Consider the following 16,644-nt stretch of genomic DNA (forward strand, 5'->3'; position numbering starts at 1 on the left):
GTATTAGGGTGTCCTAGCTACTACTCGCCCATGGCCAGCTTGCATTTCGATAACTGACACACCCACCAGAAAGCTTTGAGAAATCCTCAGAAAGTCAGAGAGGATGCAAAAGAATATGCAGTTCATCATACCACCATCAGTCTACTGCAGTGGATATCTCTGCAGGCCGGTTTTCGTTTATCGGGCTAGTACTCTGCGGGGTGGGGGATTCACAAAGCATCGGCCACCGCTAACCGGAGGGCGTAGTCCCTCAATAGAGTGGGTAGTGGTGGTCCGTGTTTTGTGGAATGCCTCGCTCTGCCAAAGGAGGTCATCTGTCGCAGTGGCTACACACAATGGACTATATACCCGACCACATACTGAGTAAGCACCATAAATAATAAGTTCTTACCCAGTAACTTACTCACTGACAGAGGTATGTAAGTAACTTTAAAGCTTTTACAAGTACACTAACTGAGATCTTAAAAAAGTATTATGAATGATTTGTACAAGCTAAGACAATGCACCTTTTCTTGGAAAAATGGAGACCATAGACCACAAGTGGTCCGCTTTTACTACATGTGACTGCATAATTTGTTTGGCTGCATTTGAGGGGACTGTCTGGGATACAGATTCCCACGGAGTGTCTAATGTTGTAGGTACTATCTATATGGTAAAAGTGATCAGTGACCTTTATTTTACAGAAGAGTAGCTACTTCTTAGGCTTCCATGCACATAAGTTAATTTAGCTCTACAACTTCACAATTGGTAGTGAAAGACTCGCTGTGCATGCATGGTTTCATGCGCCTGTCCCCTTAGAGGTTTCGGTTTTTGGAGCTCCATCTAGGTCTATGCAAGCCCCATCTAGGTCTATAGATGCATTTTTACCATGCGCAAGTCTTTTTGGCAGTACTGGGCTAGACTTGACAATACTATATTTACCTGGTGTGTACTTAACATTATTATTAAGTTAGTATAATTGAAGGTGTGTAATTGTAAATAGCCCATATTGTTGTGTACCTCAAACTATTGGTTGCTTAGGGATGAATTGATGGAGACCTGAATTGTTGTTAAGGAGATGAGTGCCATTCCATTATTTAGTAGGACTTCGTGCATGTGTTAATGGTCCTTCAATTGTCTTATACTGGAATGGCTTGTATATGTTATCAATTACTTTTTAAGAAGTGGGAGGCTAGATAAAGGAGAAGTCAGTCTCTGTGATGTGGTTTGGTTTTAGGTGTACCTGTGTAAGACAAATTATGCAAAGTTATATTGAGTTTAGAGATAGGCTTCCAGGAAATGTCTATATTATAGACATTTCCTGGAAGCCTATCTGAACTCTGCTGAGCCCTTGTGCAAAACTAAACTTTTTTAGTGGTTAAATGACAATATTGTAAGTGGGCCAAAACCTAACCACTAACAATGGCAAGTGTGTACTACTACTAGGGATTTATGGCAGTAAACCCACCAAGCACAAGGGCGTACCAGCTCTGATAACATATCTTAACTATGAACACCATCCAATGGTGCATGGCATGAGCAGAGTAAAAATCTGAATTTTAGCAATTGCATTCTGTTTCTCAATAGGAAAGCATAATTTGCATTGAACACATATTAAACCATTTACTAGGAAAGTGGGGTAGCTAGTGTAGGCGCACATGCACACACACTGATCAGATGAAGCCTACTATAGTACCAATATAGATACCTAGAAGTGTGTGCATGGTACATGTGGTGAATCAATATTTTATGTTGATCAACTTTAAACTATAGAGCATTTAAGCGCTAGCTAAACCCTAGCAGTTGAATTTATATCAATGGGAACTAAACTAATAGGGATAAATCAGGCATGTCAAAATCTGTCACGCTACGGGTATATATCCATGCTGTAAACACAGCCCATGGGGCATCATGCTATAACCTAGCCGCCACCTGCTTGCATGTAAATACGTGTACAACCTACAACCAAGGGCACATGCCCTTGTTACAAACTGTTATTCAGTAGCTCAACCAAACTAGTGAGTACAAATTCTGTAATAATTTACAAATAATGTTTTATTCAATTATTCAGCAACCACTACCTACAAATGAGCACACACAACTATTATGATTTCGTACAGTCTCATAGAGGATCACTGAGTGTGTCCCAGCTAGGCTTCCCTATCAAGGTAACATGACAGAGGTCTTGACCAGTGCCTGCATTGAGGTGGGAGGGCATTGGATAATTCACTTGGAAAAAAATACTGCAAATTAAATACGGTATAGTTCTCATGCTAGCAAATACTCACTGCTAGTTCCTCCATTGTGCTGGTCCAGTCCTCCTGTGCCATTAGAGCCACTGCCCTCCGTATCAGTTTGGTGGCTTTATCTCCATTGTCCCTCAGGGTCTTCATTACCATAGCAACATTCACCTACACAGGTAAAAATGTGCACTATAAAATGATTATACTAAGAGCCACAGGTGCTTCTATAAGTGGAGAAAATTGCAAAAAAATTACTGTTCGTTTATGGTCTACATGCAGTTCGTCCTCTGTAATACGCATGTTGTGCCAAGAAGTTATAAGTTAAGAGGTTATGCAATGATAGGCAAAGATTGTTAAGGGTACATACATATATATAATTATCATATAACATGCATCCTCCTTACTGGTTCATCTTTCCAGCAATCGTAGTCCGTTGGTAGACCAATACTTGCATAGCATATCCCCGCCTCTTTAGCAAGACATACCTCAGGAACAGTAGTCATGTTAACCACATCACATCCCCAGCTGCAAAACAGTACACTCTCTGCTTTACTTGAGAACCGTGGTCCCTCAATGGTGACAGCTGTACCTTTATCAAAATAGTTCAGCTTCAATTCTTGGGCTGCTTTGATCAAAATTGACCGGGTCTTCTCACAGAAGGGCTTGTCCATTTGCACATGGCATACTCCCTTTTTGCTACCTGGTTTTCCATCGTAAAATGTTGGTTCACGTTTGAAAGTACGATCGATGAATTGGTCGAGGAAGACTATATCCCCCGGGTGTATTTCCTCTTTCAGAGAACCGCAAGCAGTTGTAGCAATGATGTGAGTGCAGCCAGCGAGGCGTAGAGCTTCTATGTTGGCTCGATAATTTACGTTGGTTGGCATTATTTCATGTTTACGACCGTGCCTGTAGTAGTTTAAAGAAATGAATAGAGATATTATTATAGCTCAAGGTGGTGACATAATATAAATTTACATGTGAACACTTAGGCATTGGTCTATTATTGAAGTACCGTAAGACCTCTAAGTAAGGTAAGGTGACACTTTTTAATAATTACGAAGCCAGAGGTTGCTTATTTTGGAGGTTGAAAAATTATGTTGAAGACCTGGTGTCGCTTATTTAGATGGTCGAATCTAGTTCTACTCAGTCTACTTGCCTCAATTCTAGCCGGTTAATCGGGGCTAGGGTGTGCCTACCTTGCCTCCATTTAGGATGCGACATTAAAAAATAATTGTCAACGCAGCTGACACTACTTTTAGAGGTCAGAAAATTACCTAGTCTCGTCCAGGCCGATTTTTATTAATAGAACAAAGTTGAAAAATACGGCCTGGTATTAATTGTGTCTTGATCGTGTCTGGGCATGGTTAGGAGAACCGGAAACAAAAGTAGAAATTTTCAAATTTTGTTTCTTGTCATATTTCCCTGTATAAGTAATTTAGCTCCATGTAATGCTCTCAAGTACTAAAATCTAGCCATAGATTATCTAGCTAGCTAGCATGGCAAGTTTAAATTGTCTTCTTGCTGAAGCAAGGAGGCCTCACTCTCATTGCAAAACAGGTCCAGGCTCTCAAGCTTCTGTCGGAAGAAGAACGTCTTTGTCCAGTTTTCAACATGGTATATATGGCAAGTTTCTTTGCTATCAATTGCTGCCCTTTGTGATAGACTACAAGCTAATGCGTAGGATCACACTGCCGGCCCTTGTCGACAGGTGTGTTGTTCTTGCAAAATCTTGTTTTTTGGTTCCTAACTATGCCCAGACACAATCAATACCAGGCCTATTTGGCGACCTAGCGTTATTTTAGAGACAACTCAGCCTGGAAACGAGGCTAAAAATTACATAGCTGAGGGTGTCGCATATTTGGACGGTCGCCTTAATTAGACGTCTTACGGTAGCTATAATTGTATAGAGCTTAAGAGGTTGTCAGGCTATAATTATTTGTAGACCTGATATGTACTCTGGTGTGGTTTCCCTGGTACAGGAGGAACAAACTAGGGCTTGTACCACGTTACAAGAGGTTGTAAAGAAGTTGTCAGGCTATATTTGTAGACCTGATACGTACTCTGGTGTGGTTTCCCTGGTACAGGAGAAACAAACTAGGGCCTGTACCACGTTACAAGAGGTTGTAAAGAAGTTGTCAGGCTATGTATGTAGACCTGATATGTACTCTGGTGTGGTTTCCCTGGTACAGGAGAAACAAACTAGGGCCTGTACCACGTTACAAGAGGTTTTGTAAAGAAGTTGTCAGGCTATATGTGTAGACCTGATACGTACTCTCTGGTGTGGTTTCCCTGGTACAGGAGGAACAAACTAGGGCCTATACCACGTTACAAGAGGTTTTGTAAAGAAGTTGTCAGGCTATATGTGTAGACCTGATACGTACTCTCTGGTGTGGTTTCCCTGGTACAGGAGGAACAAACTAGGGCCTGTACCACGTTACAAGAGGTTTTGTAAAGAAGTTGTCAAGCTATATGTGTAGACCTGATACGTACTCTCTGGTGTGGTTTCCCTGGTACAGGAGAAACAAACTAGGGCCTGTACCACGTTACAAGAGGTTGTAAAGATGTTGTCAGGCTATATGTGTAGACCTGATACATACTCTCTGGTGTGGTTTCCCTGGTACAGGAGGAACAAACTAGGGCCTGTACCACGTTACAAGAGGTTGTAAAGATGTTGTCAGGCTATATGTGATACGTACTCTGGTGTGGTTTCAGGAGGAACAAACTAGGGCCTATACCACGTTACAAGAGGTTGTAAAGCGTCAGACAAGCTTCCCCCTCAGACAGAGGTATCTATTATATAATAATGAAAGCACCGCGGGTGCTGATGCCTCGGTGGAGGTGCCAAAGCTACATAACGTAAAGCTACTAATAGCTTTATACACATAATATATTATAATAATTATCATGATGACATTTTTGCATTAGCTGTATGCAAACTCAAAGAGTGGGTAATGATCGACCACTATTGTTGTTAAAAACGATCGATGCCGAGCCTAAGATCAGTAATGGCTGCATCAGCAGAGCCTTGCAGCTCTTTTCTCACTCTTGCAGCCACCAATAGCTAGCGTTCTAGTGCAGAGCTAACTACTAAGTAGAGTAGCAACACTCCATGAAAAGGCATTCCAAGTAAGCAAAACTAGGCATAACTAGAGAATGAAGCATTATTTTGCAAATCCACTAATTAAAATCCAAGAAAACATGACTAGAAGCCTATAGAAGCTCTTACTTGCACTTGATTGATCCTTGAGCAGCTGTAGCAGTCTACACACACAGACACACTACCGTATACCTCCTCGCTTGCGCATACGCACTTAGGCATAATTATGTGACATAAGGTGATGATGTAGGATACCTAGTACCTTGCCAATAGGACACAGGCAATTTCATCTATCTTCCCATAGATAAGAACATCAGAAGGCTGCAGCATAAAATATTTATCACTGTCTATGTGTTGCCAACTCCAAGTTAGTTACCTTCCCGTATTGAGTGTCCACTGTTACTTCCTCCCTCTCAGTGAAGATGTCAGGATCATCCAGCCCAGTTCCTCCAATAATGCCTATCTGTGTGTGTGTGTTGATTATTATGTCTGTGTGATTGTTTTTATGCATTAATACAGCTTTATACCTTGAGAGCTTGTGGCATTATTCTAGCTCGATCTCCACACTGCATTCACTCACTGCACCACATGTTGTACTGATAGGTAAAGGTCCATCACTATAGAAGCTACATTTCAAGCACAAGACTAACAATTATTTTTTTATAAATCAACATTGCATGACATTGCTTTGTCATGTCCTTAAGAAGCACACAGTATGGATCCGTATTATTATCCTCAGATTTCAATAGCTCAAGGAAAGAGAAGGAGAGAGTGTGGCCAGTTGCTGTGTGCTCGTTCATTGTCTGTCTAGCCTCACTGCTGTGTGGTCTCATGCTCAGCTTCTCCTCACCCACACTGGCAGAGTTAGCAGAGGAGCCCAACCCTAACAGGAAGATACTTGCCAACCAGACCACAGGCAGTCTGTTTGCAGTGAGTTATTGTGTGCCTTATGCATTGGACGCTGTTTGTTTTCTAAAAATGTCACTGTAACTTTTCTGTAACTTGAGTCTAGATCATGCTAGGTACTAGGTTGAGCTTTCTGTGTAACTCAATGTTATTGCCATATCAGATCTTCTGTGGCCATGATTTTAGCGAAAGTACCTGACAGTGATTGAAGTCCCATTGTATCCCCATGTAGCCTATCCCATAGTTTCACTGCATTGTGTTGACCCAAAATTAACGAGCATTCCTTCCATGTTCATGTTAAGAAAACGATTAATTTTGGTTTAGTGATAATAAATCTCCCTTCTCAGTCATTTGGGACGGTGGGAGCAGCTCTTGGTAGTCTGACTGCATGGCCCATCTCAGAGCTACTAGGAAGAAAAGCTGTGGTGATGACTGTCGGGTTTCCTGCGTTTGTTGGCTGGCTCCTGATTGCCTTCTCTGCATATGTTGTGGACAACATGAATGGATTTGTTGCTATGTTGCTCATTGGGAGACTACTGACAGGTACTGCTGCTGGAATCTCTGCTGGTGCTGTCGCTGTAAGTTTCACTGAAGGCCTTTATTATTATTTTCTGTGCTAGTATAGTATCAGGAGTACTCCTGACGGTACTCACTGGCCATGGTCACGCTAAAGAGCCATCAATAGTTTAAAAGCTGCAATGCAAATCTGACCACTTGCACATCAATTAAACCTGCATGTATATGATTGTGTCCTCTGTTTCCTACAGGTGTATGTTGGGGAAATATCTTCAAAGAAATGGAGAGGTTTCTTTGGCAACTGGAATTAGCTGTTTGTCACAATCGGCATGTTGATTGGTTATGCTCTAGCACAGTCAACTCTGTGTTCCCCAGCTACAGGTACTACCACAGTGCCCTCATTGCTGCAGGTGTTGTGCTGCCATTTGAGATCATGATGCTCCTCCCCACCACTGTCGAGTCCCCTCGTTGGTTATTCCTCAAGGGGAGAATACCACAAAACGGTGAACCAGACTATGTGAAAGTTTTGAAGTATCTTCGAGGTGATGGTACGAATGCAAGATCTATTATTCAAGATGAAATTAAAGATATCCAAGCCACGGCTGAAAATAGTAATATTTCGTTGAAACAAGTTCTTGGGTCTCTCAAATCTTTTGCTGTGTTTTGGCCTTTGCTGCTTTCAATCATGCTGATGTTTTTTCAGATGTTTGGAGGTATAGCTGCGGTTGTATTTTTCTCTTCTGTTATATTCAAACAAGCCCATTTCAACAATTTAGACTCTAACCTTGCCACTTTAGGAGCTGTAGGTGGTGTACAGTTTATTGGAACTTTGACTTCTGTATTTTTGATTGACCGACTTGGCCGAAAAACACTTTTAGTCATAAGCTCAATTGGCATGTTGTTAAGTTGCATTACATTGGGAGTGTACTTCCACGTCTACTCTGACATTTGCAACAAGTGCTTGGGAGCTACTTGTACTGGTCCAGCAGTTTGTTTAAACCCAAGCTTTGGCTGGCTGGCTATCACAAGTATTATGCTTTTCATGGGTTCTTTCTCGATTGGTTGGGGACCTGTTCCATGGACTATGTTGTCAGAACTACTACCTGATAGTATACGCACTTTAGCCAGCAGTGTAGCTACTCTTGAGTAATTGGCTTATGGCTACAGTCGTCACTGCTAGCTTTGAGGGCTATGTACACGCTGTTACACCGAAATTTGCGTGGTGGTCGTTTGCTGTGGTGTTACTGGTTAGTGTGTTTTTCATTGTCATCATACTGCCTGAAACGAGAGGACTCAGTTTTAGTGCAATCCAAGAACGCTTCACACAAAGAAAAATCATAGCTGTCACTTGCAATCGGTCAAGATCTGGACTCAATTGATTATGTGTGTTTATGTGTGTTTGTATAATTTTTTTACGTTTTTTATTGAGTGTCTATAAGCATACGTATACATGTACAGACCAGGTATAGTGTAATTCCAACAACAGGTTTTTATTTGTTTTTTATTTGTTTTGTGATGAAGAAGAAGGTGGGGCTGTAACGAGCATGCGCACTAATTATTGTAGGTGTGAGCGGAAGTGGGTGGTCAGGTTTTTAAAGGCTCAAGATATAAAATCGATCACCACACTAGCCTCGCTACAAACTTAACTAGTCTGTCAAGATCAGCAGGTTTTAATACTATCTGCAGCAATGGCAGCCACACAGAGACACGAGGACGAGCTAATGCAGGCCAGCAAGAGAAAGGCCCAAACTGAGACCGACCCTGTGGAGCTCCTGCGCCTCAAGTGCTTGTCACGAGGGGCAGCTGGCATCAAAGGATTAGGAAGGTAAAAGCCTGTTTATTATGATGACGGGAGGGTTGTGTTGCACTGCATTTCACAAAGCACAGATTATTTGTAGCTTAGCTACTTCAAATGTGTCATTTCTGTTGCCGGTTTGTGATCGATTGTGCGTGTGCACGCGCATATACGCGTCACTTTTTAATGACTTATGTTTTTGAGACTAGTGTATGCGAAACAAGAAACAAGGAATGAATTTATATAGGTGAAATGTCCAGGGGCACCTTATTTGAAGGGGGCCTTATTTAGAAGAAGTACAGTAATCTTGTTTGCTATAAAGTATTATGATTGTATATCTCCTGTGTAGAGCGTTCCGGGTTTTGGACGATGACGGTAGCAAAAGTTTAAGTTATGAAGAGTTCAAGAAGGGAATCCATGACTATCAAGTCGGCCTGGAGGATGGTGTGAGTACAGTACTCATTAGTAACTAGGTGTGTCAGAATGTTCACCAACGATTTGAACTAATTGCCCTCTGTATACAGTTTCAGGTTTCTAAGTGAGTTATGCCAATCTTCATTGAAACCTTTGAGAAACTTATTGCACAGCCATTTATTTATTTATTGCTTTGCAATGTACTTTAGGTGATCAAGCAGCTTTTTGCCACATTTGACACGGACAAGAACGGAACACTGAGTTTTGATGAGTTTCTAAAGGCTCTCAGGGTGAGCTGTTTGTAGATTGTAAATAATATTTGAATAGGTATACACCAGTGAGGTGTTATTTTACTTTGTCACTTTCACTGTTTGCATCTTTTCTTTCACACAACAGCCCCCCATGTCAAATTCTAGGAAGGATATTGTCATGAAAGCCTTCCGTAAGCTGGACAAGACGGGAGATGGAATTGTCACCATAGAGGATCTCAGAGGGTATTCAAATTAATGCTCCCATAATGTGGTCAAATACAATCTGCTCTTGTAGTGTTTACAATGCGAAAGAGCATTCCAAGTTCAGAAATGGTGTTTGGACTGAGGAGCAAGTTTTCATGGACTTCCTTAAAAGATTTGATAGCCCCGACGACCCCGATGGAAAAGTAATTTGAGTCTAGCTGTACGTGATTGTGATCATACACTTCCTTTTCTCTATTTTAGGTCACAAGTGAGGAGTTCATGAGCTACTACTCTGGATTGAGTGCCTCCATCGACGGGGATGCGTACTTTGACCTCATGATGAGGAATGCCTGGAAGCTCTGAGCATATATAATAACTCTGCTGACATATAGATCAAGGTAGCTAGTTATACTTGAACAATTTAACCATTTGTAGCATTTACGATGAGTTTTGCACTTTCAGCTTCTTTCTGTTTACAGCATTTTGCTTTTGTTCACTCGTTACAATTACCGGTGTATGATGGTCATATCAGTTGTCCTGTCCTGGTCAGTGTTAGCCTCGATTAAAATACTAATAGGCCTAGATTCGAGGCTAGGTCAGTGCACTTGATAGGTAATGGGTGTGGTCTTCTCTACAAGTGGGGAAAGTCCTTAATTGAGGGAAAATCCCTCTCACATGACTACTGCATGACATGTATATATTTCCTGTTTTACTCATTAGAGCTTGTTCACAGATTGTAAACTTCACAGAAGTCGTTTTGTGGCTTTTTTGTAGCTGCAGAACATGTCCTGTATTAGGTATTAAGAATCATAGAATGAAATTATAGCAGTATCTACGACAACTTACATTGTGTGGGCTAGACTAGACTAGACTAGACTACGACAGTACAACGTTGTCAAGACGTACATCCTTCCAAATCAAGCAGGTGTACAGCACTGAAGAATGGCTGCTAGGGGGGTCACAGAAGAGGAGGGAAAGAGACCTAAAGGTATGAAGCTTAGCCTATACACGTTATAATTGTACTCTATGCTTTTAGTTCTGTTATTGATCATTCCAAGTACTAAATGTTTTATAGTCCTTTACTCTGTCACGTCAACATTCCGTACAAGGAAAGTATTTCACTGTGCCCAGCTCTAGATGCTGCAATTCATGATTGCTTTGTATTGATGGTATTTGGTTCTGACCTTCGAATTTAATACGAACATGTGCGTACAATGTAGCTACATGAAAATGGGTGATAAACAAATGAACAGTGAGCGTTATTAAATTTTGTACATAATTCCCAAATACCCCAGTTTGATTCTTGTCTGTGATGTTAGCTACTATTGTCTTAGAAATTGCACCATCACCATGTCTACTAATAAACATAAACAAAAGAGCCCTTTGTTATCCAAATATGATTGCCCCAATGTTATTTACAGTGGTTAACACCCCCAGGGAAGATATCATTAAAAAAATTCCATTGTTGTACAGGAACTTCTAGTGTGGGTCCACGACCTGACAGGAAAAAACTGGACAAGAGTGTGGAAGCCATTGGACGGGCCATTACTGACAAAGAGACCAGCCTGGTATCCTTTTACCTCAATTATATAAAGCGGTGTGAAATTAATCCCTTCAGGATGTCACACAATTATGTGTTTGTTTAGAACGTAATCTACAATTCGTATACTAATACTAATAGTATCCTGCACATGCCAAAAAAACAGAACTGATACTGTCTCTAGATACGTACATAATAATGTATATAAATTATGCAGGATCCGATGTGTCCCAAATCTGATCATGCAGCTAGCTAACACTTTGAAGCTGTGTTGTTTCTATATTACATGTAGTTCCAACATAGTGTTTATCCTATTGTGCTTATGAATGTCCGTGTTGTCGCTGTGGAATTACTGACAGATGCTGGTGCTTGTCACAGTCAATATCTATAATTACGGAAGCCAAAATATCCCTAATTTGGGCCATGCAGGATATAGCATGCCTTTGTCAGATTTTTTTGTGTTGCATCAGCAATAGCTGTTTACTGCTATGAAAACAATGAGTCTTTTGTGAGGCTAAAAGGCTCAACCTCTTGTGGTAAAAAGTTGTCAACAAAATTGGTTGAACAACATATGTAGTGAAGTGATTGTGCTTAATTTTAGTGTGTGCGAGAGTATACATGTATGTTCCTTGACTGTGGATACAGAAATTGATATCCTGGAACCCCACTCAAAGTCTGAGTGCAGAGCTAGCCCAATTGACAAGCCACCTATCGGAGGCTAAAGAAGAAAAGAAGAACAACACTATCCAGGTGGAGAAGATTGAAGTGGAAATTCAGAGCCTCGGTGCTGATGTCATCAAAAAGGTGAATGCCTATAAATTTCTTATCGTGTATGCACCTTTAAGTACGGTGAACCATGTACTCTAAAATTTCTTTTTTGTTATTCTATAGAAAAGCGATGCAAGTACTCTGATAGCTGGAGTGAGACACAAGACAGAGGAGAAAATTGACGAGGCTATCAGGTGGGTGGTAGCCAGGGTTACGACGTTACGTCATAGTTTTAAGAAATTGGGATTGTGCCATGCCTTAATGTACTCGTGCTTCTACATGTATACTTATAATTATGTAGAGCCGATTCAAACAGTTTATATCTACACATAATATACAAATGTAGCTACTGTATGTACCTTGTACTCTACACATATCCTTTATTGTACTCTCTGATCTGATGCTCCATTACCATACCTCTCTGTTCTTCCTCACACAGTAAACTAGAGGTTCAGTTGATTACGAGGAAATACTCTGCTCCTCAGGAGAGGAACATCCAACACGAGATCACCACTCTCACCAACTCTAAGAAGAGGCTGAGGTACGGCTTGAGGCTTGGATTTGTGTAATCTCTACTGCACCTCATTGTGTCGCATATTTTTGCTAAGAAATACCACATTTACAGTATGTATACTGTAATCATACATATACATGTCTGTCCTCCTCCAGGGCCTATTATCAGTTGAAGAGTGAGATTGAAGACATGAGAACAAGACAGGAGTGTCTCAGAAAGAACAGAGATGTGAGTTATTATTCAACTGTCCCCTAATATCATGTTGTTGCATTGCCTTTTGTGAGCAAATGACCTCATAACTCCACTCTAGTCAGTCTACTTGTGATGTATTGAGGCTACTGTATTGTGGTTACTGTTACGAATTACTAGAGTATTTTGCGGGTGATTGCAATTGAGCCAAATGAGCAGAAAATTTAACCCTTTGCGATCTAACTATTGCGTTTTGGCAAGTATCCTGTGTATTTACCAGTACTAATTTATTTACCAGTTTTGCGACACTCACAAACTAATACAGTATGTTGTACATTACTATAAATTTAAGTAAAGGTATTTTCCACAGGCTCTGTATCGGTCCAACGGGAGTCTGAGGGAGAGGATAGGGTCGTTGAAGGACCGCTCGACTGAGAAGAAGTTGGAGATGGATCAGCTCAAGGAGATGAGGAAAGAAGCCTTCTCTCGCAAGGACGCCATTGAGAAAGGTGGGTATATAGTTGTTAATACTTTAAAGCTTTGCCCACATTTATTCTGTCTACATTTACTAGGGTGATGAAGCAAGCAATTTGCAAACCCTACTGGCAGTATTATAAATGTTAGGAATTATAAGTGTCACTATAATATTATACCTAGACGCAACATGCATCATATCCTCTTTTAGCATAATTGTCTCCCTACAGAGATCTATGATCTGAAGCAGCAGCGTCGCCAGCTACAAGACGAGTTTCGTGCTGCACAGATGCTCCACTCCCAGGCGGCCAATGAGGAACGTGTGAGAGAGGTGGAGCGCCACACTGAGAGCAGGAGGGAGGAGAGGCTTGCAAGGCGGAGAATGTGAGTGACTGAATTTATGCTGAATTGCTATATACATGTATTGTGTGCTAAAATAATGTCATGTGTATTTATATTTTGTATGGGTTGCGGGAGGAAGTGTTTGTACCTTGTAAAGTTATCCCCCTGATTATTGTGGCAAAAAATTGCACTTGCGGGAGGAAGTGTTTGTTTTAAAAGTACCTTGTAAAGTTATCCCCCTGATTATTGTGGCAAAAAAAAATGCACTTAGCACTTAGTTTTAGCTGCACCACCCCTCACGCACACACACAGCCTCCAGCAGGACCAGCTTCCTGTACCTCGTCCACAATACCTTGAGGAGAAGTTGACCTGCAACACTCTGATCTCCTACATTGAGAAGCTCTGTCTAAGCCACTCCTCCAGTGACGACGCTACCCTTAACTCCTCTCCTAGTCTCAGCCGACCCACGGTGGACCAATCTAACCCGTCTAGCCGACCTGGAGAGTTCCTACGACGTAAGGAGGATGAGAGAGGAGAGGTCCTCATACCAGCTGTCACTCGTAGGAAGAGCAAGAGGGACAGGCGGAGACACACCGTGTCTTCCACAGTGAGTACCAAATAGCATAATCATTATTTTTGTTAGCAGGAGCTTGCTCTCATTTGTACATGTACAGTGTGATGTGCAAAGCATACTTATGAAGTTGTAGTTGTGACACTTTGTCTGTGTGTTTGGTGTTTATAGTGCTACACGCATGTAAGTGTGCCATGTCTGGCCTTTTGTTCCTGTACATGTACAATCATAATTATGTAATATACAGTGTGTGTACATTTAGATGATTGTTTCTAGTGTATACTCAGGCGTATTTTCGTGCCTGGTGATAGTCTGATACATGTAGTACCTAGGAAATACATGTACATGCACATGCAGTCATTAGATGCCCTTTTCACTCTACTTCTATCTCTCTGCAGGTTGGTAAGAGTCTAAACCACAATGCCGCCACGATCAGTCAGTTCAGCGTGATAGGGCTGACCCCTCCCTACTCCAGTCTGGACCTCCCGTACATCCGCACACAGCTGCACGAGAAGCTGGTGAGTGTATATACAATGAATAACGTGTATAAACCAACCTCTTAGCTAACACGGTTGAATACTATAATTATGAGTGGCCATAAATATTTTGCTACCCGTACAACCAACTACATGACATGCTGTTCAGTCTCAACTGGTGAGGTGGCTTTGTCCCCCGGTTACTTCAACTGTGGTACCACATGCATGATTATTATTTATTTAGTACATGTACTTTTTAGTAGCTCCAAGCATGACCAGTATATACACTAATCAATGCATGTATACTGTACATGTACATGTATGTGTGTGTCACAAAAAGAAGTATAATTATTACCACTCACCCCCTCACAGACATTCTACGCCAGCAAGAGTCAGTCTGGTTTGGCTCCCGAGTCTGAGGCTGGTGACTCTGGAGTGGGCAGTATTGCATGGCCTGATGATACTGACCTGCACACTCCCCTCACAATCAGTCAGGAGGATATACCCAGCGAGACACTCTCACCAAGACGCTCCCTCACAGAGTCTAGTAATGGCTTCCCCCACAAGTCCCTCGCTCCTGAACAATCGTTGACTGACAGTCTGGTAGACCAAGCTGCCTTGATTGCTAGTGGTCTGGTGTCCGCGTCATCGGTCAGTAGTAGTCTCACCACCCAATCTTCTACATCAAGCACTGTTGCCATGGTGGCAGCCAATGGAGTCGAAGAGTGAGGTCATGTGATGGACAATTGTCGTGAATTGAACTCATGCCTGATTTTAACAGGTCTTTTAGCGTAGGTGTTATTTGTGTACAACGGAGTAATTGGCTGCTTATTTTTATTCCCGACCAGTCAAGTATAAACAAACCCTTTATATTTGTGCAATTTCACAATATAGCCAAGTCATGTCATTAATTATCTCATCACCAAAGCTTATTTATAGGAGTCATTTAATTACTGTCATGCAGCTTTCCACTAATTATTATGTGTACATTTGTGACAAAATTTCACATTTGTTTCGATTTGATCTTGATAATTTATTAATATCCAACCATCGATTTTTGGGTCAACTTATTCTGCACAAAATTTTATGAACATGATTATTATTGGATATGTTAATTTCTTAATTAATTTGCAAAATTAAAGAGCTAGTCAGCTAGAAGAGCTAGCTATATAGTCAGTTGATCATGAGACTGTGATGGATGTACAAACAGACCGGCCTTAAAGCTCTCCACACCCTCACACCCATCACAGGGTGCATCCTCACACACTCTCACAAGGGCCGCCCGAATGCCCTCAGAGGTTGGAGGGTCAACGGATGATTCGCCAGATGCAAGGTTTAAATATTCCGTACTGCATTGGAGGCAAATATTAGGGAGCATGGCTGTTGGGGTCGATGCTTTCGATCTCGTGACCTCCTCTTCGCTTGAGTTGGCTCTGGAGACTTGGGAACGCTTGCAACCAGACACCACCTACAGAGAGGGATCATGTGATCACAACTAGCACACACATATCACTGTAATTGTACCCCTGTGGGTAAGCACAGGAGCATTTACTCCAGGTATCATGAAGCCATTAATTGATGTAGAGGCTGTATTTTGAGGGGAGAGGTGCTACTAAAGAGCATATATATGTATATAGTAAACTGTAAACAGTATGCAGCTTGGCCGGTATAGCGAGGTGGCTGCATTTCAGAAAATAGCTGCGGCTAAAAAAACGACCATACCTCGAATCTAATGACTAATTTTGCGGTTCTGTCTCGAGGATAATGAATCATTATATATATGCTCTCTATTTATGAGTAATCTGCCAAACCACACCCAAAATGTCATATCCGGCCGTAATAAACGTATAAAATTACATTGAAAACATAGTTTGGGGCAGCCAGTACTGGCCAGTGTAACGAAATAGTAAGTGGCCGCATTTCAGGGCGAGTTTTGTGCAGTAACATCTAAACCAAATGGCCGGTATATTGAAGGTGGTTCAGAGAGCCAAAATACTGAGAGTCTACTGTATATACATACATGTGTCCTTAACCAAGTACAAGTATCAAGGGCTGCATCAGAGGAGGGTGAAATCACTTGACCTTTGCTAATAAATGGATTTCTCTTCGTTTGCAGATTACTTCTAGCTACTTTTAGTGTCTGAACGCTATAATTTTATTTTTGCTCAGAAACAGAGATACAAGTCTCGAAAACACGCCGCTCATGATATCGAGGCTAGTACAAGAGCACTGACTTGTGCTTGTACAATATCTCTGCTTCTGAGCAAAATTTGCAAAAATAAAATGTGATCCCCCTACAAAATAAAACTTACAGACACTAAAGGCTTGAAGTAATCTGCAAGTGTGTCAATTAGTGACCTTA

At 41.4% G+C, this 16,644-nt stretch overlaps 5 protein-coding genes across 5 annotated transcripts in view; 3 read left to right on the forward strand and 2 right to left on the reverse strand.

The window, feature by feature from the left end:
- Positions 1-2,016: 2,016 nt before the first annotated feature.
- LOC135335361 (S-methyl-5'-thioadenosine phosphorylase-like) lies at positions 2,017-5,991 on the reverse strand. The gene is made up of 6 exons (XM_064530830.1): positions 5,850-5,991; positions 5,699-5,785; positions 5,585-5,643; positions 2,627-3,131; positions 2,268-2,390; positions 2,017-2,175 (listed from the first exon to the last, which is right to left on the reverse strand). The coding sequence occupies exons 1-6, from the start codon at positions 5,892-5,894 to the stop codon at positions 2,143-2,145; spliced, it is 852 nt and encodes a 283-aa protein (XP_064386900.1). The 5' UTR covers positions 5,895-5,991; the 3' UTR covers positions 2,017-2,142.
- A 24-nt stretch (positions 5,992-6,015) lies between these two features.
- On the forward strand, positions 6,016-7,205 carry LOC135335364 (uncharacterized). The gene is made up of 3 exons (XM_064530833.1): positions 6,016-6,252; positions 6,576-6,806; positions 6,996-7,205. The coding sequence occupies exons 1-3, from the start codon at positions 6,016-6,018 to the stop codon at positions 7,053-7,055; spliced, it is 528 nt and encodes a 175-aa protein (XP_064386903.1). The 3' UTR covers positions 7,056-7,205.
- Positions 7,206-8,320: 1,115 nt separating this feature from the next.
- LOC135335362 (calcyphosin-like protein) lies at positions 8,321-9,954 on the forward strand. The gene is made up of 6 exons (XM_064530831.1): positions 8,321-8,569; positions 8,889-8,985; positions 9,163-9,243; positions 9,350-9,447; positions 9,500-9,611; positions 9,670-9,954. Exons 1-6 carry the CDS (start codon positions 8,433-8,435, stop codon positions 9,769-9,771), a joined length of 627 nt encoding a protein of 208 aa, XP_064386901.1. The 5' UTR covers positions 8,321-8,432; the 3' UTR covers positions 9,772-9,954.
- Positions 9,955-10,111: 157 nt separating this feature from the next.
- On the forward strand, positions 10,112-15,352 carry LOC135335360 (uncharacterized). The gene is made up of 11 exons (XM_064530828.1): positions 10,112-10,396; positions 10,882-10,976; positions 11,594-11,752; positions 11,840-11,910; positions 12,156-12,257; positions 12,386-12,458; positions 12,790-12,928; positions 13,124-13,277; positions 13,548-13,842; positions 14,205-14,324; positions 14,655-15,352. The coding sequence occupies exons 1-11, from the start codon at positions 10,351-10,353 to the stop codon at positions 15,009-15,011; spliced, it is 1,611 nt and encodes a 536-aa protein (XP_064386898.1). The 5' UTR covers positions 10,112-10,350; the 3' UTR covers positions 15,012-15,352.
- LOC135335357 (nardilysin-like) overlaps positions 15,312-16,644 on the reverse strand; it is an 81,420-nt gene continuing 80,087 nt past the window's right edge. Inside the window, 1 exon segment of the mRNA XM_064530825.1 lies at positions 15,312-15,750. Within this exon segment, the coding sequence (XP_064386895.1) occupies positions 15,448-15,750 (303 nt within the window). The 3' untranslated portion in view covers positions 15,312-15,447.

The sequence above is a fragment of the Halichondria panicea genome, chromosome 4, assembly GCF_963675165.1.
Source record: "Halichondria panicea chromosome 4, odHalPani1.1, whole genome shotgun sequence".
Classification (NCBI taxonomy): domain Eukaryota; kingdom Metazoa; phylum Porifera; class Demospongiae; order Suberitida; family Halichondriidae; genus Halichondria; species Halichondria panicea.